Source organism: Periplaneta americana, chromosome 16 (assembly GCF_040183065.1).
Source record: "Periplaneta americana isolate PAMFEO1 chromosome 16, P.americana_PAMFEO1_priV1, whole genome shotgun sequence".
NCBI classification, from domain to species: Eukaryota; Metazoa; Arthropoda; class Insecta; order Blattodea; family Blattidae; genus Periplaneta; species Periplaneta americana.
Window position 1 is genome coordinate 152,647,309 of NC_091132.1, and position 27,869 is coordinate 152,675,177.

The 27,869-nt window shown below is 35.0% G+C and overlaps 1 protein-coding gene across 1 annotated transcript; it reads left to right on the plus strand.

Annotated features, from left to right (window-relative positions):
- Window positions 1-437: 437 nt before the first annotated feature.
- Window positions 438-27,869, plus strand: LOC138691368 (ankyrin repeat domain-containing protein 1-like). Its single transcript, XM_069813271.1, has 4 exons — window positions 438-2,601; window positions 9,627-9,712; window positions 19,755-20,432; window positions 26,880-27,869. Exons 2-4 carry the CDS (start codon window positions 9,698-9,700, stop codon window positions 27,384-27,386), a joined length of 1,200 nt encoding a protein of 399 aa, XP_069669372.1. The 5' UTR covers window positions 438-2,601; window positions 9,627-9,697; the 3' UTR covers window positions 27,387-27,869.

Sequence of the window (27,869 nt, forward strand, 5' to 3'; positions counted from 1 at the left end):
GGAAATACGTATAACTAGCCATGACGTCATTGGATTACAGACGGTTGGAATTCTTTTGCTAATATTGCCACATTAGGCCTAAAGGTGCATATTCTTGTTCTTAATTTACTTCAGTTACGCTTTCAAACTGCACATTATAATTTTTTTAAATTACAAAAAAAAAAAAAAAAAAAGAAAACTACCTTTGTTCAATGTGTATGGCTGAAACATAAAAAGTGAAATCTGAGGATTGTAGTAAGAACAAATATTTTCTTACATTTACGAATCGATCTCGATCGCCAAAATGTTGTAGGAAATGGGCTAAATTTTCTCAAAGAGGACTTTTGTCAAGGTGAGGGAAATTCTATGCCACTTACATTTTAAGTCTGAGAGACTGTAAACAAAGTCAAATATTGAAAAAAAAAAAATTATATATATATATATATATATATATATATATATATATTAATGTAAAATGAAAACTCCCAAGTACAGTAAAATTATTAGAATCAGATATAGTTTCTACCATGAAACCAACTGTGAATAGCTAGTAATGTTATAGACTGTCACAGTCAACCAATATTAGCATTTGAATATCATCCGGAAAGTAAAGGAATAATGAGGAATAGCACGAAAATTTTTTCATTCCTTGAATAATTATTAGAATCAGATATTAATGAGGTTGTATGCGAATTTGGTAATGAAATTGCACGAAAATTATTTTAATTGTAATCAGAAATTAATAAGGAAATAATAGGTGATTGGTTGCAAAATAATGTTTTAAACTATAGCTCTTATGAATCAGAATCCTCTGAGAAGTGCTGAAGATAAGTTGAGAAGAGTCTGAAAATACTGATTTTATTGTTGCTAATACATTTCCACTCTTATTTTACCTAGTCAGTCCTCAGGGTATAGTATACTATACTATATTTCATACATGATTATAATATAAGATGTATGTGCAGATACCCCAAGTGTAGTGTAATACACCTAGGTTTGTGCCCTAACTGTAACCTACAGAATTTTTTAAGCATTTTTCCTCATGTCAGTGACTATTCTTTGAAATATAGAATAATACTGAACTTCAAAAATAAAACAATAAATGTCTCATGATTCAAGAGCATAAAGTATTGTAATATGTGCAAAATTTAGTTAAAAATATGTTATTATGGTAGGCCTAATGACACGACGTTGTTTGTTGAAATAATTTGTGATTGCTGTAATGTGTGTATATGACTTTCATAAAAATGTCGGGGAGAAGAACAGAAAGTAGTCTATAAAAAGAAGTATGCGTGCATTGCTACTTTACGTTATATAGTGCGAATAGCATCAAGTTAATGAGTATATTTTGAAACATTTTGAAGATCTGTGTACGACAAAATATAATAAAATTGTGAGCATTGTAGTGGCACCAAATAATTTTTATAAAATGTTAAGATGATAAAAGGGAAACATATTTATATTTTTTAACATAATATGATAAAACATTATCGGTAGCAGGAGATGGTTAGTCTGGTTGCCGAGGTTTTCCAGGAAGGTGTTAAATTTTTAAAGTTATGTATCGGTATTTGAATTCGCTAAATTAATTTATTTTAAGTTACAGCAGAAGAAGTGTTGACAGGTGATATGGGAGTGGCTGCCTGTGATTATTTAGTGAATCGATTATCAAAAAAGAAGAAAAAAGTCTTTTTCTTCTCAGGCGGACAAAAAAGTGTGCGAAATCTATTTAAAAAAAAAAAACAAAGAACTACAATACTGAATGTGAATTTCTTGTTTGGCGTAGTCGAAGTATAAAATTACAATGAAAGAATTCGAATACACGAGAATAAATATTTGGAAAGATTTGTTTGGAAGAACAACATAAATAATATTTCGCGGTTGTCTGCACAAACTTGAAGGGAAAACAGCAACCTTCATTAGAACACTTACTTCTGTCTTTTATTCCATAATTAATAAATAGAGATGCCTGGAAAATGGAACATGGAGTCTGTGAACATTAAGTATTATTAAAAGAATAAGAAACACAGAACTGTTTAATTAGAGAACACTCACATGCATCCTCAAACCCTTAAAAAATTATTTCAAACAAAATATTCTTAGTACATCAAACAATAAAATTTCACACTCGCAGTTTGGAACATTATTATCTTTTCCTTCCAACTATGTCCCCTAAATAATACATTAATTATACTCGTACAATACATACAACTGTAATATACATGTACTGATGAAATGAACTAAAGTATAATAAAAGTGACTTATAATCAAGAGCAGACGTCTCCAAAAGCGTACTCGCGAGTAAGCCCCTGAACAGAACCGAAGCCAGTACGTAATGAGCGCGCTCTGACTCACCCATCTCCATCTGTACTGTACTCAATGTTTATGCGCAAACGAAGAGCAGTGGCGGACTGCCATAATCAGTCGCGCTCTGACAGCGCTCGGGTGAGGTTGTGTGGTGAAGCTCTGCTGTGTGCGTCCAGTTTGATACAGTACATAGAGCAGAGTGCTTCGAATATGAGCTCTAAGGTTAATAGAGTGAATACCATGAAAGTAACATTCAACAAGGAACAACAACGACCAACAGCAATAGAAATTCACCAGTGGATTGCAGAATATTTACAGGTACGAGAATTGGACTTACAAGCTATTCAATTAGTTAGTAAACAGAATGCGGTTTATTTGAAATTTACCAGTAGCAGTGTATATGAAAATTATTTGCGGAAAGATGAAGGGTCAACAAATATAAAATTGCAAAATGGTGAAATTGTGTCAGTTATAATAACATCAGGAGATGACGACATGACTACAGTTAGGGTATTTAACATTCCACCAGAGGTGCCAAACGACAGGATTACAAATACATTAATGAATTATGGTAAAGTGCAATCAATTGTCAATGAAAAGTGGACACATAAATATCGTTTCGCGGTTGATACTGGTATACGTATTATACAGATGTCAGTTGAAAAGCCTATTCCATCTTCCTTAATAATTGCCAACTATGAAGCGTATGTTACATATGTCGGGCAAGAAAAAACTTGTTATCAATGTGGCAGTGTTTCACATGTTCGCTCTCATTGCCCACAACGTATCTTCCGTCAGCCCGTCACTGTAGCTCCAAGAAAAAAGCTTACCTTTAGTGATATACTACAATCGCGAGGGTCTACAGATGAGATAATTGGTAATCATATCGAGAATGAACCACACGGACAGACGAATGCCCCATTGCCTACTACATCCACTGTAAACAAGACCAATGACCTCGAGATGTTAGTATCTCATCAGGAACGACTATCCGACAGCCATAGAGATATAGCTGCTGATTATCCCGAGTTAGCTGACAAGATTGACGTACATCGGAATACTCAACCAAGCATACATGATGAAGTTACTAATATACAGAACGAATCTGAAACCGACTCGGCTGACGAAAACGATATCGTATTAGTTACTGAGAACAGTTCAATTGAAAATGAGGATGAGACTCCTGACAATAAACGTCGTAAGAAAGAGCGTTCGGAGCAAATTCCCAAGCAAACTAAAAGCAGTTCACAAGAAACTAGAGATAGACTTGATGCGATTTCACCTCATGGGATAAGTGACATTCACAACCCACAAACAATGATTCAAGATACAGGAGCTGCTCCAAGTGAAGATGAGGGGAGGATCCCTTTTTCTCAATGGACTGCATTCAAGATCCTCGACTACAAACACTGACAGCGACCAATAACACCATATGGAGCGACGAAATGGAAGTTGTGAATCATAACCTTACCAGGAAAATAGGAAGTAATGAACATGGACACGTAGACAAAGCTCCTGCCAAATCTACAAAAACATATACTAGTAATAGAAAGCATCCATATAAATCAGAAGAAGGCAAATCTTTCTTCCTACTTTAAAAAAATCATAAGTCATCACTGCATAAGTATTTCTATAACATATGTACATGGCGCATATCGTATGCTAAAATATTTAGATGCTTTTTATGACGCTTACGTTTGATTGTAACAACCTTAAAATCCGGTGGCAGTTCTTCGCCAGCAAACATCCATGGTTTTAATAAAATTCCGAAAGCACACGACATCGCCATACTCTTTATGCAGGAAATACATAATTCAGAGTTCACTTGTATCTAAAATTATAATGTTTATGTTAATATCGAACCTACCTGTCAGGAATAGCTAATTTAACCAAACCTGGCATACCATATACGCAAGGAAACAATGTTTTCTTTTCAATTGCATGGCTATAGCTATCCCCTTGCAAATGTCAGTGCCTTATTTGGAAATAATAAGTGTAATGAAAGCTATTTTTTCTTTGCCAGCTGTTCTATAATGGCACTCATAGGAAATTTCTTCCTCATTCATATAATATTGTTAACCTCGGTAGCCATATTACCATTGCAATAACAACACTAACCTTCCTTTGCTATTATTTTTCTATTAATAACATTATCAGTACCAATCTACTTATGAATTACCCCTACCCTAATATTTTAGTTCGAAAAATTGCTACCATTAACATATGTGGATCATATTCACCAGTGAAGGACATGTTCCGTCACTTCTTATATACTCATGACATAGAAATAGCCCTCATACAAGAAGTAGTTGACGAAGATATAATCCAAATTAATGGATATAATACCTACAGTAATATTGGCATAAATAAACGAGGCACAGCAATAATGGTAAAAGAGGGTATAGAAATGGCAAATATAGAAAAACTCCCTTATGGTAGAGCCATCCTAGGAGAGTATCAAGGGACTCATTTTATTTCTATTTATGCTCCTTCTGGTACTCACAAGAAAAAATTGCGAGAAGAGTTCTTCACAATAGACATTACGTATTTACTCTCGAAACTACACAATAAATATATTATGGGAGGCGATTTCAATTGCGTACTTGACTCAATCGAATGCACCGGTAGTACACCTAAATCACCGGCCCTAAATTACATTATCAACAACTTTCATATGACCGACGTCTGGAGAGTGACGCATAAAACTGCGGGATTTACGTATCACACTACCAAGTCGGCATCACGTATCGACAGAATATATGTCTCCACAGATTTAAAAAATAGTATAAGGAGCTCCGAAATTGTTCCTGCCCCTTTTACAGATCATAACGCTTTGATTGTGTCGATTAAAATCCCAATTTCCTTCATCACGCGTGGACGAACACTTTGGAAACTCAATAGTCAATTGTTACGAGACATTAAAATAAAAGAAGACTTCACTATTGAATGGCAAAAATGGATAAGAAAACAGGCCCAATACGTAACGAAAACTAACTGGTGGGATAGATATGTAAAAAAAACAGATTAATTCTTTCTTCAAATATAGAGGATGGAAAGGAAACGGGATGAGAATACAACATTAAATTTTCTATTTCAATGTATCCGCGATTTGCAACGTCCAGATTTTCAGTATGCTCCCATGCAAGCAAAGTTAAGTCATATTAAAGCCCAGATACGAACAATATACAGAAGAAGGATGGAGAGAACAATAGTGACTAGTAAAATTATTTCAGCAGAAGAAGAAGATAAAATGAACATATTCCATTTGGTAAAGGAAAGAAAACGCTGCAAATCCCACTTCGTTACTAAAATCGAAGATGGAAAAATGGAATATAGTAAACAAAAGGATATAATTACTATCTTTCATCGGTACTTTACCGATATGTTTGATTATAAATCTGCACATGTTCCTCAAACGTTTAATCCTAATCCAATAAGGTATGTCACACCTGAACAAAATAAACAGCTTAATGCACCTATCACAAAAGAAGAAGTTCAAATAGCAGTCTTTCAAGGGAAAGCAAACAAGTCATCCGGATCGGATGGTATCACTAATGAATTTTATCAGCAATATTGGGACATTCTTGGGGATGAATTCACACATGTCTTAAATGAAATAGTTCAGAAAGGAGAGTTATGCCCTTCTCAACGCCAAGGAATAATGGTACTGATAAAAAAGATTCCACATCCCAAAACAGCTGAACACTATAGGCCGATTACCCTACTAAATACTGACTATAAAATCTTAGCCCGAATTGTTAATAATCGTCTTAAATCAATACTGCAAGATATCATACATGAAACTCAATTTGCTGGAGTTAAAACAAGATCAATCTTTGATGCTACAAATGCCATTAGAGACCTGTTAGCATACCATACTAAATTGGGACACAAGGGCCTCTTAATCTCCATAGATTTCTCAAAAGCATTCGACAAAATTCGACATGATTTCCTATTTCATACATTTCAACGATATGGATTTGATACTAATTTTATAAAAAAAGTAAACATTTTCTATACCAATATCTCATCAACCTTACAAATTAATGGACATTATTCCAAACCGATAGCTATAAACCGTTCAGTTCGACAAGGCTGCCCTTTATCCATGTCCCTCTTTGTAATTGCACTTAATCCTTTACTGGAATATCTCCACCAAAGTCTAACAGGATTAAATTTGCAAAATACACGTCTAACGACACTGTCATATGCTGATGATGTAAACATATTACTATATAATGACTTAGAAATACCTAGAATGTGGCAAATACTACAAAAATTTGAAGAAGTTTCGGGTTTAAATATAAATATTTCTAAATCACGTGTTCTACCATTAGGGAAATGGGAAAATCCACCCCACTGTCCTCCACTTCTCACAACAGACGAGCTAAAGATTCTTGATGTCATATATTCATCGAACTGGAATAAAATTCAAGATCTGAATTGGAATCCCATAGTAGCAGAGATCAAGGGAAAACTTAAACATCTTACCCGCGAGAAAACTGTCTAAACAACAGAATCTTAATCCTTAATACTTATATATTGTCTCTCATATGGTATGTGGCTCAAGTCATACCAATTCCCATGAACTACTCCAGACAATTACAAGCAGCAATCACATGGTATCTCTGGAAAGGGGCCATATTTAGGGTGCCACTTTCAACAGCCATTAAGAGAAGAGAAGAAGGAGGATTACATTTCATACAAATTCCAACTAAATGTGCTTCCTTATTAGTATCCCGTTACCTAAAACAACAACAGACGGATAATATAGCAGCTAAAATGTTTACATTCTTCCAAAACGCCCTTCAGTCAGGTACCAAAAATGATACAGACTTTGATTATGTACATCAAATACTAAAAAGTATTAATAGTTTACAACTCACAAACTATGGTAACCAAATATCAACAAGGTTAATATACCAACTGTATCTCGAAACGGTTTGTAACGCTTCCCCGTTCGATAAACCTATGAGAATAATGTCTTACTACCCCCAGGTTAATTGGAATAGAGTGTGGACCAATATTACAAATAAACTGATTCCTGCAAAACTAAAAACATCTTGGTTTAAAGCTGTTCATGATATATATCCAACGAACCTCCGATTATATAAAATCAAAAGATCACAAACTATGCTATGCTCTATATGTGCCCAGATAGATACTGTTATCCACCGTCTAACTGAATGTAACAAAGTTAAGGAAATCTGGTACAAAATCCAACATATAATAAGTATATGGCTTAACACACCATATACATCAATACAACCTAGCATGATTACGCAACCTGACTTTCATTATTTGCAATCTCAAAAACATAATGCTGTGATTTGGATCATTAGCAATGTAGTATTCCTAATAATGGACTACAACAGGAAAATGGAAATGGAAGAATTTATGGAAATTCTAAAACGTTCGAGGTACAAAGCCTATAATAAAAAACACGGGAAAAAATTTTATGGCAATTTCCTCAATAATATGTGAGTAAGGAGAAATAGTTTGAACATACTATGCCCTGCTAATCCACTTAGGTTTACAATCCTCTATTGCATAAGTGTTATAAGCGAGGTGTTCAATTTAATTGGTGACCCTGTTATTATTGTTTTCTCTATCTGAAATATAATCTTCTTCTTTCAATACAATATTGTAAGTAATTTAGAAAAGACGGATTGTTCTGTGATCTTATTTTTCTGTTTTGTTTGTTAATTAATGCATTGTATTCTGTGATATCTCATATCTTTGCGATGGTAAATGACTGGAGAGAGAAAAAAAAATTACAAAAAAAGAACAAAACAAAAAACAAAACAAAACAAAGAAAAAAACAAAAACAAAAAAAAACAAAAAAAATTATAATTGTGTTGGTCGGAGTGTTCTACCGTTTCACAATGTCTTCTAATCATGGACATAGTACATTCAAGGATGAATAGGAAGAGAAATTTTTTGTGTTAGTGGGGAGAATGTGAAATGCTTAATTTGTTTGAAAATTCTTAAGGGTGTGTTAAAATTCAACATGCTACGACAATACTCGACTCTTCACAAAGAATATCATACAATTACAGGTATGCTGGACATGTGAAAATAATTTATTTTGGGGCATCTGTATAACTATTGGTTATGCATAATAATCAGTATATTACAAAACGTTTACACTCAGTTCCGCATGACAAACATATAGTTTTCGTTTAATTATGGGTGAGATGTGTAGGCCTACAAATAATTTTTTAAATATAAAACAAGACAATACGAACACAAATCACACACGTGTCCTCAGTCTTAAACAGAAAAAGCATCTTGCTAGCTGTGTTCTAGCTTGGAACATTGGAAAATCAATGAAGCCCTTTACAGAAGCATCGTTTGTAAAATAGTGCATACAGGACGTTACTAAAATACTGTGTCCAGAACAAAGTCAAAGTTTAAGAAAATTAAATTGTTTCCAATTACAGTTCAGAGAAGGAATTTCAAGATTGTAAATGTAATTAAATCTGATGTCGAAACCACAATTAACCAGTTTGTAGCTTACTCACATGCATTGGACGAAAGCACAGTCAGAAATGACAAAGCTCACCTAGCCATTTTCATCCGAGTCGTTAGTCAACATTTTACTGTGCCTGAATGTCTTCTAGATGTAATTACAAAATACAAATAGAGAAGATCTTTTCCAGGCACTGAAAGCACCATAGAACAGGTTGAATTTGCAATGGCTTGTGACAATAGTAACAGACGGTGCTCTAGCTTATTAGTATGTCAAAATAATAAACAAACGTATGATATTTCTTATTATTTTGATGTTATTATTTGTAAACATAAGCAGACCGTTGCCGCGATCCCCCACTGATCGCTCCCATCTGTTGAGGTACCAGTCTCTCCCTCTTCTCTAGCCTTACAGCACATTGTGTTCGGCGGGCAGCATCGAGAGCACGAATGACGATACGCTTTTTGGAGACCTCTGATCAAGAGGATATGTGTTCATAAAATGACAACCTGTTTATATTAGCAGATAATGAAGAAATTAAGGGACTAATCAAAATTTGGAACGTATATGAAATTCACTTCTACTACAATCATGTGGTGAATATTAGTCTACATTTCATAAACCTCGGAGGGAATGTTGGTTGCAACTGTAAAACAAAAACTGAAGTACATTTTTTTTTTCTAATTCATATGACTTTCTATGTTTTATTTGTTATTGCGTTGTGTAAGTCGAGATTGTGCCATCTGGTACAAAAATAACCTTACATAGTTCAAGTTTACAGAAAGTTCAAACGAGAGAAAAAGCGCAATCTTTTTTCAGCAATGCTTAATATTCAGATATAAATACTGGTGTCATTGGTCTCTGCTTCTAGTCACCTTCACACAACAGCTCAGTTCTCAGAGTCAAGTACAGCCGAAGCGAAGAAAGAAACGTGTGGACTGTATGCAACCAAGTTCAGTAAGTGCTAAATATAGCCTATTCTCATAGCGAGAGCTAAATTCGTATGTGTGTGTAAATAAATCTTCAACATTAGCCTACATTGGTTCTTCCATTTTTTTTATTTCCAAAAGTATTTATTTACATAAAGTATTTTATTGTTATTAATATGTTTAACTTAAAGGGCATGTTACAACTCTAAATAAAAAATTACGTAGGTACCTGAAATTTTTTCCTTAGAGAAGAAAGATTATGTTATTTGAAATCATTTCTGAGCCTAATTACAAGTACAGCGAAACGTACTATTAACGAAACTTGCCTAAATTATCTCAACCATACATTTCCACAGATATTAGTGGCAATGTGCAGCTGTGTATTCTCAGTACCATTAAATACTAGAAATCACTTCTAACGCTTCCTGTCAAATTTTAGGAAAAGTTCTTGCGAGAAGAGATAAGTAAATGGCTAAAAGTGGGGACATACTGTATATAATCTGTAAGTCCCATTCGGTGGATGAAAATGTGCTGATTATTATTAGATAAGATCCCGTTTCAATGTTTTATAACAAAGTTCTTGCATCTTAATTATTGCTATGAGATAATTGTTTAACGTGAAAAGCTTTAGCGGAAACATACAAGGATAAAATTGTCCCATTTTATTGTAATACGATGACGCCACTCATAGTATAATGGAGACAAAATTGTAAGTGGTTTCCTACTGTATCTGTCTCCCTCTATTCTTTACTTAATGTACACTCAATATTTCGTATAATTATATTTCTTTTTTATTATGTTGTAGCAATCATCTAAATTATTGTCAAAAATACAGTAGTGAACCCAAACAAGAACCAACAGTTTAACAATATTGATAAAGGTAAGTAAAATGTTAGCAAAGTTTTCGCCACAATCTAAACAATGAAAACGTTAATAAAATTCATAAATTTACACCTATTCTTATAATTCATTTTTAAAAATATTAAATTAATATTTCTACAAGTATTTGTCAAAGCTTCCATATGTACACACATCAAAAAAAGTTTTGCATCACTTGTCAACCAGACCTTCAATAAAAGACAAGACCAAGGAAAGGTAAGGAATTAAGATTTATTTATTTTTAACAGTTGTAGACAAAATTATAACAATAGTGTGGATGGTCAAATGAAAATTGAGTATTGGCTGGAGTACCAAATCTCTATCCTAGAAACTTCAATAGAGTGTAGTGCTTCCTCTTGCATTGATTAATGCTTGGACTCTTCGTGGCATACTGTCTACAGCACATTTATCAATTGTTGATCCATTCGTCCCATTCTTCAACAGCAACACTGCATATGTCTTCGAGATTGCGTGGAGGGTCAGGACGCGATGGCAATTCCTTGACGATTATGGAAGTCATTGATGACAGCCGCACGAAGGATTCTGGAGTTATCGTCCATAAACATGAATCCTTCTCCAAAGTGCTAATTAAACGGTTCTACTATGGTTTAAAGAATGTTGTCCCTATACTGTGGAGACCTCAGCATTCCTTGGATCGACACGAATTGTGTCGGGCGACCCCACATAATGCCAACCCAAACATCACTGACCCGTCACATGCTCCATTCGGTTGTAGGGGTGTCTGAGTCGTATAGGATTACCTGATTCTCTCCACACACGTTGTCGATGATTATCTGCCACAAGACATATTCGACATTCGTCCGTGAATTAAACTTAGTGCCAATTTTGTACAGTCCATTGGTGATTTCTTGCCCAGGTGTAACGTTGTCCATGGTGTCTAGGTATAAGAGTTGAGCCTCGACATGGACGTCTGGAGTGCAGTCTGATATCATGTAATCGGTTTCGTACAGTCTGATTGGATACGCGTCTTCCTGTCGCAGTTTGAAAGTCATTGTTAATCATGCCAACAGTATTCTCAGAGTTTCTCATGGCAATAATTCGCAGATATCGGTCATCACATTCTGTTGTTGCCCGTGGACGACCATTACGAGACATGTCGTCGACATTACCTTTATTTCGGAAGCGATTTCAGGTTCGTACCACATCACTCTGGTTCAATCCTAAGCGCTTCGCTACTTGCCTTGACAGTCCTTCCTGACAGAGAAACAATCCTCACACGGTTGAAGTTCGTAATTGACCGCCTTGTCATTGTTCAACTTCCATGGAATGAAATAAAACTGTTTTACCCTGAGCTATTGGTTGAGAGATGAAATTTCTTGCACTTCTGTTTACATCTGTTTACTTTTTCAATCGGTTTCTAGAGTAGACTTCTACTGTTTCTCAACATTGTTTACGTTTTATAGACAGTTAAAAGCGTAGCTTTCAAATGTTTTTGTGGACATTGCTTGAAGTGGAACAGGCGATGTAAAACTTTCTTTTCATGTCTGTAAGATGATTTATTGTGGAATATTAAAAATTATAGCCTTCAAACAAATAGGAGACCACAGTAGTACGACTCAACCACCTGTCTCAGTCTGCCACATTAGTGACTGTTCCAATAGTTCTAACGGATTTTAAATACTTAGCGTATCGAGTAAATTACAAAATTATGACGATAATAAATTAGCAGTTGCCAATACAAGTTCAGGGAAAACAACCAGGCAACAATGACATTTCCCTGAATTCTTATGCTAGCAATGTAAAGAAATGCTTCTTTGTAATATGATAATTTAAATAACCGCTTAACTCTGCATGTCAACTATTTTTCTCACTTAAACAACACAACTTAATTAATTAATTATTACAAATGGCTTTTAGAGAACCCATAGGTTCATTGTCGCCTTCACATACGCCCACCATCGGTCCCTATCCTGAGCAAGATTAATCTAGTCCCTAACATCATATCCCACCTCCCTCAAATCCATCTTAGTATTATCATCAAATGTACGTCTCGGCCTCAAGGAAGGTATTTTTCCTTGAAATCTTTGAACTAACATTCTGTATGCATTTCTGCATTCACCCATACGTGCTACATGCCCTGCCCATTTCAAACTTCTGGATTTAATGTTCCTAATTATGTTAGGTGAAGGATATAATACGTGCAGTTCTTCGTTGTGTAACTTTCTCCATTTTCCTGTAATTTCATCCGTCTTAATCCCAAATATTTCCCTAAGCACCTTATTCTCTTATATCCTTGGTTGGTGTTCCTCTCTCAAAATGAGAGTCCAAGTTTCAAAACCATACAGAACAACCAACAGTATACTGTTGTCCACTCCACACCTGTGGTGTAATGGTTAGCGCGTCTGGCCGCAAAACCCAAGCGGTCCTGGTTCGATTCCCGCTCGGGGCAAGTTACCTGGTTGAGGTTTTTTCCGGTGTATTCCCTTAACTCAATATGAGCAAATGCTGGGTAACTATCGGTGCTGGGTCACGGACTCATTTCACTGGCATTACCACCTTCATCTCATTCAGACGTTAAATAACCTAAAATGTTGATAAAACGTCATAAAAATAACGTACTAATGTATTTATAAATTCAAACTTTCAGCTTTTTTTGAGAGCAGACTGGATGACGAAATCTCAACCGAATAGTATCAGACAGTGCCAATATTTATTCTGCGTTTAATTTTCTCCGTAGTGTCGTTTGTTAATATTGCTCATAGATAACTCACACATGTAAGGTCAATTAAAACAATGTTAATGGGTTAGATAATAAACATACATATTGTATGTTTATTATTGCTCATAGATATTTGAATTGTTCCACCTCTTCAAAGGATAAATTTCCAATTTTTATATTTCCATTTCGTACTATGATTTGGTCACTAGACTTAATTATGTACTTTGTCTTTTCGGGATTTACTTTCTAACCTATCTCTTTACTTGCGTCTAGTAAAATTCCCGTATTTAGGCCTAACCCAATAGTATGTGGATCTTGTCCTAACGTATTGTCCTCTGATTGAGATTCTGATTATATCTATTATCAAGCAGTACATCTCATTTGACGATATGTGTCAGAGGAAGGACAATTGTTTGTAAGCATCTGAAATCTGAATACTGTAATATGTAGCTAGTTGGCGATGCATGCAATGGAGGAGGAAAGAACTGACCAACCTACCACATCATCTCCTGACCTAGTTGCCTCATCAATAATGCCTTCTTGGTATCACTTGTGAGGTTCAGACCTGCCTTCGGACAGTTAACTAAAGAAACATATTCACGTCATCCGCATAATCAAACAGCTGATGTAACCCCTTACAATTCCAAACTCTCTCTGTTATCCTGAACTTTCCTAACGGCATATTCCAGAGCAAAATTAAAAATTTGAAGTTGGCAGTGCATCTCCTTGCTTTAGTCCGTAGTGAACTACAGAAATTTCAGACAGAATCTGACCTATATAGACTCTGATGTACGTCTCATGAGGCACAATTTAATTAAGCGAACTAGTTTCTTAGGAATTCCAATTCAATAAGAATATAGCCTATTGAATAAGCAGTCGCGGACAACCGATATGGCGTGATCCTCCAGCTTAAGGGTTGGGTGATCGGCTAATAAACCATCATAGTAAAACAAACAGCTTGTTACAATACCCCTAAACAAGCCTCCTTTAAATAATACGTAGGTATCTAAAATCCAGTAAAACTGGCGTAAATTCACTATTTGGCAGCATTATGACTGGCAGGAGAGTCGTACTTGTGTACAGTATCAACGGTATATTCTATGCTGAAATTCAAGCACGTTGGATTGAAAACTACATATTTCCAACAAATTTCTCCTTTTTCCCTTTTTCGCTATCTGCACTAATAACAGAATTCACCTATGTCGCCGGACTTTTGAATCACTCTGTATAATATGGTATGTGATTTATATATACATAATTATATGTTATATTTTTGTTTCTTCGTTTAGTCAACTGTCCGAAGACAGTTCTGAAACTCTCAAGTTATACTAACTAGACACCACTTATGAGGAACTAGGCCAGTGGCCCATTCCACAAAGGTATGGTGTTCTACATTACAAGTAAATTATTACTAGGTAGTAAAAATACTAAGTTTCTGTTCTACAAAAGACTTTTCTAAGTAGTACTTTACCGCTCCAGACTTGAAATCGATAGCTTAGTGAATATAATTAGTGGACGATTCTTACACTACAGTATTTCGGAAGAGGGTTGGTGTTTTGCTTATTTTGTTAATTATTACCAATCAACTTTAATGATTGTGTTTCACAAAAGTACTAATAGGCCTATGTGTAACTTACCAGTAAATTGTCAAGTATTCGCTACCAATGAAAGGATGTACTAATACATACATGTACTAATGTGATTTAAATATATTTATTTTAAAATATTAATACATATTTTGATAAATATATAAAAATATTCTATAGCACATAATATAATATAATAATTTTGTGGTCAAATAATCTGTAAGTTATTTGAAAATTTTATTTAAATATTAGTTTACGCTTCAAATTATGTTTGATAAATAAAGAAGGCGGAATGGAATTAAATTGGACTCAGTGTTAAGGCCAATGTCAGGCATAGGGGGGATAAAAACATGGTCTTTTACGTAACCCCAGAGGTAAAAATCATAAGGAGTGAGGTCTGGAGACCTGGGAGGCCACCGGCAATGAAGTTGATCTTCTCCTCCTCCTCCTCCTCTTTCAATCCAACGTCCTGGAATGGTGTCATTGTTGTGGTCGTCAGGATGCAATGCTTGCAATAACTGCAGTTTGTACGGCTTCATATGCAGACTCGCCATACCGTTGGTTAAGGAATGTTCGCTTTTCTGCTTGCTCGTGTTGTGGATTTTTTTTTTTTTTGGTTCCTTTCATAAACTGTACGAATACGCTCGACATTTTCATTCGATGTGCGTAGACGTCCCGTGCTTTTCTGTTTGCAGATGCAACCATCTTCTACAAATGTTCGATGCTACTGGTAAATCTGCTTATGACGAGGTGGTTGTTTATTAAACTGGCGGCGAAAAGCACGTTGAACTTCAATAATGGACTCTAGTTTTGCTAATTACAGTACACAAAATGCTTTTTCCTATTGTGTCGCCATTTTACTACAATCAACAGCGCCAATGCGGCCGCGCATAACAAGCAATAGCGCCAATGCGGTCGTGATTAGAACTTCTACCCGGACTGTTCAAAATTTAGACTTTCGTCTGTCCAGGAACGTTGGAATTGTGTTGCTATCTCTTATAGTTTGGAAGAAATAAATATTTGAAATCTGCTCCTTCTTTTTGAATAGCACCGTATATTTCAGTAAACGTATATTTATTTCAGTTTGAATGGTTCTCTCATTGCATGTGTGGAAAAAATGTGCTGTCTCCTGAAAGGAAATTGTTTAGTTTAGTCTTTCCCTTATTATAGTAATTTCTATCACATATAAGCTGCATTGAAATAACATTGGTTACTATTGTTACTAATTGCAAACGGTATTTTGTAAATAAGTCCTATTCCTGTTATTCAGCGACATATACACACAGGTACACGAGTAAATACGAGTAGATGTCAACACAAAGTAGGGCTACCGGAGCATGAGAGGGAAATACTTCACTGCAGCGAGAACTGTTGACTCGCACCTTGCTCTCCGTACAAAGGGAGACGTACACATAACTTGTGCTCAAAGTAACCAAAAGCAGGACTCTACTCATTATATTTGCTTACATCATGATCTCCCACAAAAATATTATCAGATCTGTATTGTGTTTTGTGATTTGTGGTGTAATGGTATTGCAGAAAATGGTTATTGATTTGGGACCATGTTAATTCATAATTAGGTAATGTTTCCGAACAGTGGCAATGTTAGTGTACATAATATGTGCATTATTGCAACTTCAAACCAACGAACACCAAATGCACAAAAACTTATTTTTTTCAGAATCGTTCATTATTAGAGAGCCAGAGAAAATTGTGTAGAAATGAAGTTAGGTACGCACTAACTTTGTCCACGAGCGAGCGACTGGCTGACATAAAAGCACAGCATAGGCTGGCGACACATACAGTGATTTGCTATAGTCTGTTTATGCTGACAGCTGCACATTTGAAATAAGACATGATTTTATTTAATAATGTTTTATAAACTAATTCGCAGTAGCATTTTAATATAAATTCAGTACCTCCGATATCAAATGTTGAACATGAGTGATTAATCCACATTTTCTTTTTTATGTATTCAATTTATATGAATACAAGTAAACAGAAGTCATCCATATTTCTATGTAATTTACTGCAGTGCACAGTAATATATAACTAGCAGTTTTCAAAAATAAAGTCCCTCCATTTGCCAAGACAATGTTTATATTGCGATAAACATCTTTCGACATTGCACGAATTGGTGGTCGTATATTTAAGATAAGACACAAAATTAAAATTTGTATTCTGTTCAGTTTGTATATAAGAATTAACAAGAGCATGTCTTCTATAACTCATTTCAGAATGACTGCAATTTTTTTGGAGAAGACTACAAAAATATTTCGTCACTTTTTTAACAGCCAGTTAAGGCCCAGTCATATCAATGATGTGCAGCAGTTTTAACACAATTTGTAGAACTTTCATTGCTTCCAAATTAGATATTTCCAGAACTTCTATGTTTTGGATAAATTTTCAAGATTATTTTTGATCATATTCAAATTTGTTAATAAATTTTGAGACAGTATAGATTCTGTAGCCTTAACTGAAGAAGTTTCCTCATTAAAATTTTCTAACGTTTTGAATGGAATGTTATCACGAAACATCAATGGACACAAATATTTGGTTCAGATCAGATTTCATATTTAACACGGGATTCGAATTTGAAGCTGCAGTTGCTTGTGTAGTACGTTCAGTGCTTTCAATATGCATAAGTGTTCGATAATGTTGCTCTATAAGTGCTGCCTCTTTTGTAAAATTCCTACATGCACGAAGTAGGCTATGCTTACATGTAATTTTATGATCTCTATTACTGAAATTTTCAATAGTTAATTCCTGTCTGATCCTATCCAGTCTATATTTTAATATGTTTTACATTCCGCATTTCGAGCATTGAAATAATACAAAACAATTCCATTAGCTCATTTGCTGATCAACACTTATTGCATTGGTTATGTAGGTACAGTACTAATGTCACTGCACTTCGTGACATATATGCCCATTTGAAGAACAGCCGTCTACAGTAAAGACACGTAGTAACTCTGAACACTTAAAAGACTATTATTTTGGTACTATTTCCCAGTTCTCTAGCCATTTTATTAATATATCTCCAAGCCGTAATACTTAATTATTAAACTTAAAGCCACATACTAAACTTGCAAAGAGAAGCTCTAAATTATCAAAATTCCAATGCATCATTAATCCTATGTCCTCTTAAAAAACAAAGTCTGGCTAATTCACAGACAAATAATTAGAAAGTTTTCACGTAACATACGCATTAGGCCTACTCGTACAAGTAGGGCTTTACGTAACTACAGACTCTTGTTTAGTAGGGCGACAGTCCTTCTCGAACTTTTCATCGCGGAGCCCTAGCCTGAATTCTTTGGGCGCATTCCTCAGAGCATTGTCCTCTTCCCTAGCTAGAAGTCTGTTGACGTTTCTGCATCGAACAACCAGTCAGTGGAACGTGAGTCACGTGACGAAGTCCCACCAATCAAATGACAAAACTTAGGGTGCGTTTAGTATGTGGCATATAGGGAGAAAGCATCAGATTAATAACGCAGGAAGAAACAATGCTTCCTATATAACAAAACAAATACAAGAAACAATCATGGTGTACCAAGAAGTGATGAAGCACAGAATAAGCAGTGTTTGGCTTCCGAAAAAGAATAATGAATCATAATTTTTACTTCCATTCTATTCTGCAACCAATTTGTAAGTTCATTTGCTGATACCCTAGGAGATCGTTACACTTGCACGCATGAAAACCCCCGTGGCCACACTACTCCAACGATTTCTGAATGGTTCATGCAGGAAGGGGTCTTTTTATTATCCTGACCTGCCCAGCTACGACTTTAACCCTATAGAGCATATATGGAGTGATTCATAGGGCTTTAAATGGAGGATGTAGAGACTCTTGGAGTCTTCCACACTATTCTTCTACAGAAGACATTGATTATCTGATACCAGAGAATTCCAAAAGTTTAGTATTAAAATATGCCCCAGGAAGCCATACTCGTTTATTAGCAATTTTTATTCTTTTCAATCTGTATCATTTTTTATTTTTGCTTTGTTTCAAATTTTTCTCCATTTTAGTGAACTTGCAACAATTTAATTCATTGTTTAGTTTTCAACTCTAAAAATAAAAAAAATTATATAAACTAACTTAACTTGTATGTGAGATAAAGTTAGGATGTTAATATAGTGAATATAAATTTTATTCCTAGAAATTATCAAATAAAATAAATAATTTATTGCTGCTTACATCTTTGAGTAGTGTGTGTTAACATTAATTAAAATAATAAATTCATATCTGATCATTAGTCTAAGTAACGAAAGAGAGTACGTAGTTATACATGGGATGTATCTTAATTAGATTGACAAACTTTTGGATCAGGTGGAGAACCTCTCCTTTGACACTTCAGGTATGAATAGCAAGGTCGCAGGGTGCATGCTTCCATATTTCGAAGCATATTTTTAACGTTAGACACCATGGTCCTTTCCATTTAACTGCATGTCCTGTGCTTAGTGTACTTTCCACGCAGTTTGGTAACCTAAATATACTTAAGTACATCCTGGAATGTTTAGTATGGAGCGAGTTTGAGGACATGCACATGCAGTGATTAGTAGTATTTGGGTCTTGATGCTCAAAGCATTTACTAGGAACTATTTCCAAACTGACAACATCCTTATTACATTGCATTAAATTTGCCAGAAATTATAGCAGAATACGCGATCTGGACTTATTAATTTTGAAATAACTGATCGCCTCCATTTTGTTCTGTCAGTTCGACCAACATAATTAGTTACATGGTAGGCATATTCTGTTGCGCTGAAAGAAACATCTGAGTACGGGCGGGGATTCTTTAAGAATATGATTTAAAAATAAGTTCTCTACCCGATCCCAAAATTTCTCGGTCTAATAAAGGTACATTCTGTGTATGATATATGCATTGTATTCTAAACGCTGGCAGTAATTAAGTGTTCTTTTGCAGACTATGTCCATCGGCTCAATCCAAGCGCAGACGACGGTGCCCGCACCTCTGCAGTTGTTATTGCTGCAGTTGTTCAACCTGGTCGTACATAACATCACGAATGCCACGAATGGAAATCTCAAGGGCACGGTGGCAGAACTCTTAGACTTGAACGCCACGTACAACACACAACTTGAAGCGACGCATTCCTTCCTCGAAAATAACTTCCAGGAACAACAGAGTTTCTTGGAGAAGAAATTAAACACTCTAGACACGCGTTTCGAGGAGCAGAATATTCTGATTTCGAAAAGAATAGGCGATGATAAAAATTTGCTAGTAAAGAAATGGCAGGAACAAACAAATCTTATGCAGGAAACACACAAGGATCAGAATGCATTCATAAAGAAGAAATTTAAAGATTATAATGATCTTCTGGAGAAGAAGTTCCTGGATCAGAAAGCATTAATGGAGAAAAGGTTCGAGGAACAATATAAATTTATAAGGGATAAATTTGAGAATTATAAAGATTTTCTGGAGAAGAAGATCCAGGAACATAACGGTTTTATGGAGAAAAAGTTAGACTATCACAACGCGCTACAAAACAAGAAGGAAGATAATATACTGAAGACGTTAGATAAACTGGAGAAGAGTCAGTCAAAAGCTTATTATGGTAAAGACACTCTGAGAGATCTTCGAAAGGTAAGTCAGCAATTTGCTCTTTCTTCTAATATTCATTACAAATACTGCCTTCCCACTTGTGAAGCTAATATATTATGTAACTGGAGAGTTTTACTTCAATAATCATAATATCGCTCATCGTTATCTTGCATAATATTACTATTGCCACAAGTAAATTTAGTATGGATAATATTTCACTTCTTCTATTAATATATTTAAAACGTATTACTAATTATGCCTCGATTCTTATCTTTATCATTAGCTGTGCAATTGATAATAACATTCAAGTAATTAATTTTCCTACAGGTAGCTACTCAGAAAATATGTTTCATATAACTTCAAATTTTTCCTCTAATTTTGGACACAATACAAAATTTCTATGAGTCAATGGTATAATGGTTTTGCGACTAATTCTATTATATATTATTTCCGATATTGCTTAACGTAATTTGTTACTTGTCAGCTATGTCTGCAATGGAGGGTGAAAGGAACTGGCCAACCTTCCCATTATCGTCTGTTTAGTTGTCTCATGAGTGATGTCTTATTAGTGTCACTTATGAGGTTGAAACAAGTGTATGGACATTTGACTAAACAAACAATAAATTATTTAGTGTAACAAAGTAAAGAATTGAAGTCTATAACAAAATATAACTTTATAGCCTCCGTTAGGAAATTACACTATTATATTTACACTTTAGTACTTTATTCTGTTCAAATATGTCTGTTAGTGAAAAATTCGGTGAGTAAATTTTGTATAACAAATGCACACGGTTTTGTATGTCAGTGCTTTATGAGTGTAAGAACAAGTACCTTCCTGTTATAAAGTCTGGATATTACTACCGTGTTCAGTCCGCTAATCATTCTTCAGCTCTATAGGAACAATATTGCTTTTAATGACTCCTCGAATTTTCCCCTCTACTGCTTCTCACAACCTGTTCGCAACACTTACCCCGTTGTCTCAAAGTGCTAAAAACCTTCACTGCGTCTCTTTGTTTGTTGGGCAAACAAATGGATCTTACTGCCTGACTGTGTAACTAATATTGTTACATTGTGCTAAAGAAACTAATCAAAGTTGTCACTATTTGTATGGGGGAAAGATGAAAAGAAGAAGTAACTTATAGTTCTATCGCTTACAGGATTCTTTATTTGTTGAGCGAACAGTAAATCATTGGTAGATTAATTCAGAATCACGTTTCAGTCACTAGTCAGCGATTTGTGCAATGAAAGGGGAAAGAAACTGGCCAACATACTTCATTATCTCTTGGATTAGTTGCCTCATGAATTATGCGTTATTGTTGTCACTCGTGACATTCCAATCTGTCTTCGGACAGTTGACTTAAAAAATATTGAGAATCGTTGACTTTGTATCCTACACCGTATGGATGAAAACTTTCTGCAATCTGTGAATTTACACAAGGCACATAACTAAGTTATTTCTAAACAAATGCTTCAGTAGCCCATTTCTCTCAGTTGCGGAATTCTTTTCATGAGATTCTGACATATGAGTCTCACCCATGTTTGAAGGAAGAAAAAATTTTGTTTACATCTTTGGTCTGAATAAACATATCCAACGATATTGGAGCCTGCCATCGGCTGTCCGATTTTATCACCGCTCGTGCTATATAATACAGTATATAGAATATTGTTTAAATTAATAAATCAATGAAATAATGGTGAGTATATTGAATTAATAAATAACAATGGTATATAAAAAATGAATAAAAAATAAATAAATGAAACTTAATATTACTCTTAGGCAAATAATTTCTTCTTTGTAATATTTTGGAACAATATTACGTAAGAGATAGCTTCAAACTTTTGTAATCTCTCTTTCTTACTTTATGTTTCACAACGAACATTCTCTCTGCTAAAGTGGAGGCCATTTCATTCTCTTTTATTTGCCAAACACTAACACTCACTCACAAAGTATGTCACAATGAACACAACACACGATCAATATATATCGAACTACACGGAAATGAGCTGCTTACTGGCGGAAATCTCCGTCATATCTTCCGATAATATTAGTGACCTAGTGTGCGCAGCTGGGAAGTCCACTTTTCGTTGGATAGCACTGTAACATTGATTCATGTATCTTCATATATAATAAAACTGTTAAAACGTCATAGTAATACTTCAGTAGCCTATCATTACATTAATATGACTATTAAACTAGAAATGTTTGTACAGAGTGCCTCAAGATTGGATGTAAAATACTTCAGGATAATGTAGTTTGAGTTAACCTACATCGATAGGCCTAGAAACTGATAGGCCTATATTTATGTCCGAAATATAACAGGAAGTTATTGACGTTCGAGCTTTTAAATGGAGAGATGTATTATAGACGTATTTCCAGTAGCATGTGATGGTATTTTATATAGAGTAAGCAGTAGACCTTAAGCAAAGGTAAATTTAAACATTACGATACAAATAAATAAGGATACAGTAATAAATGCAAGATTTTTTGTAGCATAAAATTGAATGTACCGAATCCTTAAGGAATAATATATTAAAATAATAATAATAATAATAATAATAATAATAATAACAATAATAATAACAGTAATAACAATAAAGCAGTGGAACTTCTTTCTATGGAAGCACTTGTAGCAAGAATTGATAGAATAAATTCACAGAATTTCACTGCCTCTCCTAATGCTGCATTCAGATCGATTGATTAGATGAAAACTAATAGTTTATTAACATTTTTTATGCAGGTTGTCGGATATATATGTGGCAGTTAATTGAGTTCGAAGAGCAGAAAAGTCAAACATGTTGGGGTAACTCTCTTTAAGGGGTTAGGTACTACTTACAGCAGTAAAATTTTGGAACTATTCAATTTTTTTTCCTCCATTACTGTATCTTGTACAATAATGAAAATTAGTGTGTGTAAAACACTGTCCTTCTGTTATATGAAAAAAAATATTTTTACTATTTAAAAAAATGTTACGTTATTTATTTATTTTTTTTCAAAATTCAATTCACTGTGCAGTGATAAAGCCTTTCCCACAAAACTCAAAAACTATCCAACATTCTATGATGAAATGTTTTGTGTGAATTTATGCATGTCATATCTACAATATGATGCAAGATTACGTCTTCTCTGCCTTTGATAGATTGTCTGATAAAAATAAATTAATTTAAAAAGTGGTCAAATATCAGTATTTTCTTCTAACACAAAATAAAAAAAATATTATTTATTAAGGAATGTTGTTGAAAGAGCACGAAATTTTAAACATGAGTTTCAGCAATAAAATAAAAGAGAGAGAACATGAAAAAGCTAACAAGTTTATGAGTTATGAGGGAAACGCTTCATCACTACACAGTGAACTACCAACATTATGAATTAAAAAAAAATATATCAATAATTTTTTTAAAATCGTAAAAGTATTTTTTTCGTATAGCTGAAAGACATACCAATTTTCATTTTTGTACGAGGTGCAGTAATGGAGGAAAAAATGTTGAATAATTCTAAACATTTTACTGCTGTAAGCTGTACCTAACCCTTATGGCAATCAAAACCGATCTCGGGACACATCCTTTTATTCCGATCTGAATTAATGGCATGCGTTTCGAAAAGCGTAGAGAATTCGAACCTGTTGTTGAGCTATTAAAAAATAAAATTGTACCACTATAAAACAGGTATTTGTAGGATATCTTAATATCCGGTACTTTATTTAATCTTACCCCTTTTTTGTCTGGTTCATTTACATCTCCTTTTAGCTCCATCACGGCTCATATTTATTCAAAGACCTCATGTCTTGCTTCAAGTTTTATTTTCAGCTCTTTGACTTTATTTACTCAATAACCAAAATGACGAGACTTTGTTTGGAATATAGAGAACACGTCAGTAAGAGGGAAAGTATTACTTTCAAATACTGTCAACATAAAATACAAGTTAAAGTCCTTCAATTAAACTAAAAACTCACGGACAGAAATCAACGCCTCCGTGACCCCCAAATATTTTGTAAAACAATGAGATTAGCTGGTCGCGATATTCCGAACTGTTCCTACTAATCGTGAACTGATGTTCCTGCATGTGATCCACTCTTTGGGCAATCTTTTCCTGACTTCCTCATATATCACATGACTTCTCTTAGTTGATTAAAAAATGGTTGCCAGTAAATTCAAAGTTAAGGAGGATACGCTGCAGTCTTTGATATAAGAAACCGATTGTGACAATATTAAGTTCAGTTCAAAGACTTATATAGTATAGTATTCAACATAGTTTCCCCTATTTGCAGAATCTCTGCCCTCGTTATGATCTCTGAAAGCTTGTTCTTGCTTTTCTAAACACAAACAACAACGATCAAACGTTTCGTAATGTCTCTGTTTCTGCTAACAAGTTCATTATGCTTTTGCTCACTCACTCATATTTTTGATTATCTATCACGTGATCTATCATAGATGTACCAAACGTTTTTTTTTTTTTTTCAATATTACTGCATGCAGGTGATTTTGATAAAGACTGTGCTTTGTTATAGCCTTGCGCACATTGTTCATTTTATAACCGTCGTGATTCCAAATAATTTTATCGTTTCAAAAAGGAAGGCAGGTCAAGTAATATAATTTTTGAACTGAAGAATAACCAGTCAAGTGACATACAAATTAGAATTAAAATGCCTCACGCAAGTTTTAACTTTGGTACAAATATTTAATTGAGCAGTTGGACGACCTTGCTGCAAAATTAATTGATTGTTTTCAAACGACCGGGAAGAAAAATTACACCAAGGAAAATCACATATTACACAATCACATTTAGCTGGAGGTCCGGTACCCGTCTCCATTTCGAAGAATCAATGTTATAATCAGTTTATGTAATTGGATACCTCAGCCACCTAATACAGCACAGTAGTTCACTGTAACACTAGTTCAGTTTATCACTAAACAAGTTAAAAAAAAATGTTACAAACACTTACGAAACGCAACATATGATGTTAACCATAAATATTTTTGTAAAAAAAAAAATCATTTCGGATTGGGCGTAGATTCAATGCCACTAAACCAAACAAGACTTTATTTGCGCGCGAAAGAAAAACAGTTCAAAACATTGCTTCCTGCTTTCATCCAACGAAACAGCATGCGAGTTTGGAAAGTGGTAGTGGGATGAATGAGACTCGACTGCGGTAGGGATTTCTCCGCGAGACGCGCAGTGCTGGATGGTGGTGATAATACTACGGAATACCGTACTAAGCTATGGCATGGACATTGGCCCAAAGGAGGCACTTGCTACATTTTCGATAGTAAATATTACTTCTATTATGTTATAATTATATCAGTGTAATTGACTATCCTGTACAAAATAATATGTATATCTCATCATTTTCTTCCTCATAAATGCAGGGTACGCACTGCTTACTTTTCTTCTATGGAATACACGCCACTGTGTATTTCTACGTTTTAGAACATTGAAAACGCTGCAACTTGTGTTGTTCAAATTAGTTTATTTCATATTTTAGTACAAACTCGGTAAGAAAATAAAATAATTTCACAAGACAAATTACTAACGTTGCCCTTTTTATGGATTCCATGAATTGAATTCTCTAGATTCAAGATCCCCTAAAGACTATTTTGTTCACAAATGAGTTATGCCCACATATTCTTTGCTAAGAATGAATTCTAATGATTTATATAGTTTGAATTCAAAACGCCAATAAATTTAAAGCAAAAGGTTTGTTAAAAGTCACTGTTTGGTTGAAAATTTCCTACTATTTGCCACTAGTTACTGTCAAAATACTTCAATTTGTGAAATTGGATACAGGTGATCTATAGGATTCAATTGTAAATTAATATCAGGCAGGCCTGCTGGTACAGGTTCTCTTTCCAACTTCAATGAAACGAACACTTGGTAGCTTGCCAGTATCAGATAACATTCAGTAAACACGTGAAAACACAGCTAGATGGAGCTCTTCGATTGTGAAAACGTCGTCTGTTTTCTTCAACAGCAGCCAATGCATTGCCATCACAACATCCATAAACAAAAAGGATGTCTGCATATTCACTATGCGAATAGATTAATTAAATGTCATTTGAACGTGTATTCACTCGTATGTGTTGCGGCAGGCGTTCCGTTGTTCAGATGCTACTGTATGCAAAAGATCTAACGTGCCACGTGAAGCATAGTACAAGGAATGCAAGACGTTCCAGTATTTCTCCCCCTTATATCTCCCCAACCGTAAAATTTTGAACATAGTTATATCAGGTTAACTTGATGTAAGTTGACGCAAACTACATTATCGTCAAGTATTTTATATTCCTGCTTAGACATTCTGTATAAAAGTTTTGATTATATCTGCTTTTAATTCTATTTATAGACTACAAATACTAATAACACAGAGGTTGACTCTAGTATAATTTACAATATTCTACCTTTATTAACATTTAGTAAGCTATACCGTCAGCAAATCAAGGTAGGCCTAATGTCATTAAACCCGGTACGAATGCAGTAATTCGCCTTGTCTGTCATAGGAACTCGCTGCACTCAGCAAGTCTGAGAGGGAGCGTCGCCTGCTTGAGGCGTCCACAAGCGGTAACGCTACACTGGTGATGGGCCTACTGCAGGTGGGCACAAACTTCTCCATCGCGGATGAAACCACAAGGACTCCTCTACACGCGGCAGCAGACAACAACCAAGTGGATGTGGTTCGAATCTTGCTGGACGCCGGCGCGCCTATTAACGGGAAAACTAAGCAGTGGAATGCTACTGCCATGCACTATGGTTGCGGCTCTCCGGACGTGCTGTACTTATTGTTGGACCGTGGAGCGTTCTTGGAGGAAAGATCGGAATATGGTGGAACACCTCTCCACTGGGCAGCATGGAATAACCACCTGGAAGGTGCGCAGGCTCTCGTAGCAAGAGGAGCGGATATCCATGCAACTACCTATGGCGGGAGTACACCACTGCATCAGGCGCAAAAGAAGAATCACAAGTCTCTGGTGGACTTCCTGTCGCAGTTGGAGTCACAACTAACATAAGCGGCATTCAGTGGTTCAGTGGAATGGTACACCTGGCCCTTGACACTTATCGATGACATTGATTACCATAACATACCTCATATTTTAAAAATAGTTGGCATAAACGTTATGATGTCTTCAGTGATTGGTTAATATTACAACTAAAGTGGCTAGCCTCTCAAACTGACTGGCAGTGTGTTTAAATTGACTACCCCTTTTATCAATTACCACTGTGTTTGTAGTAGTTGACTTAAGGACTGATACAGTGTAGAAACCAAATCCTGGTAGAGGTAAAGACAAAGCCTGATGATCTTATCTGTACCAAATTATATAATAAATACTACGAACACTTTTCCAAAGAGTAATTACAGTTAAAGTAGTCGGCTCACAAAAGCTAACAGCAATTAACACCATTTCTAATACACAGAAACATCTACTATATAAGTAGCATAATGGTCTTGTATTCTGTTCTGGCAATGTTACAATAAACTCATTTCTTATGGA

What these genes read in the sequence shown, in the direction of transcription:
- LOC138691368 (XM_069813271.1), top strand. An exon ending in CTCTGAGAGATCTTCGAAAG is followed by an intron (nt 20,433 to 26,879) that starts GTAAGTCAGCAA and finishes TGTCTGTCATAG; the next exon opens with GAACTCGCTGCACTCAGCAA.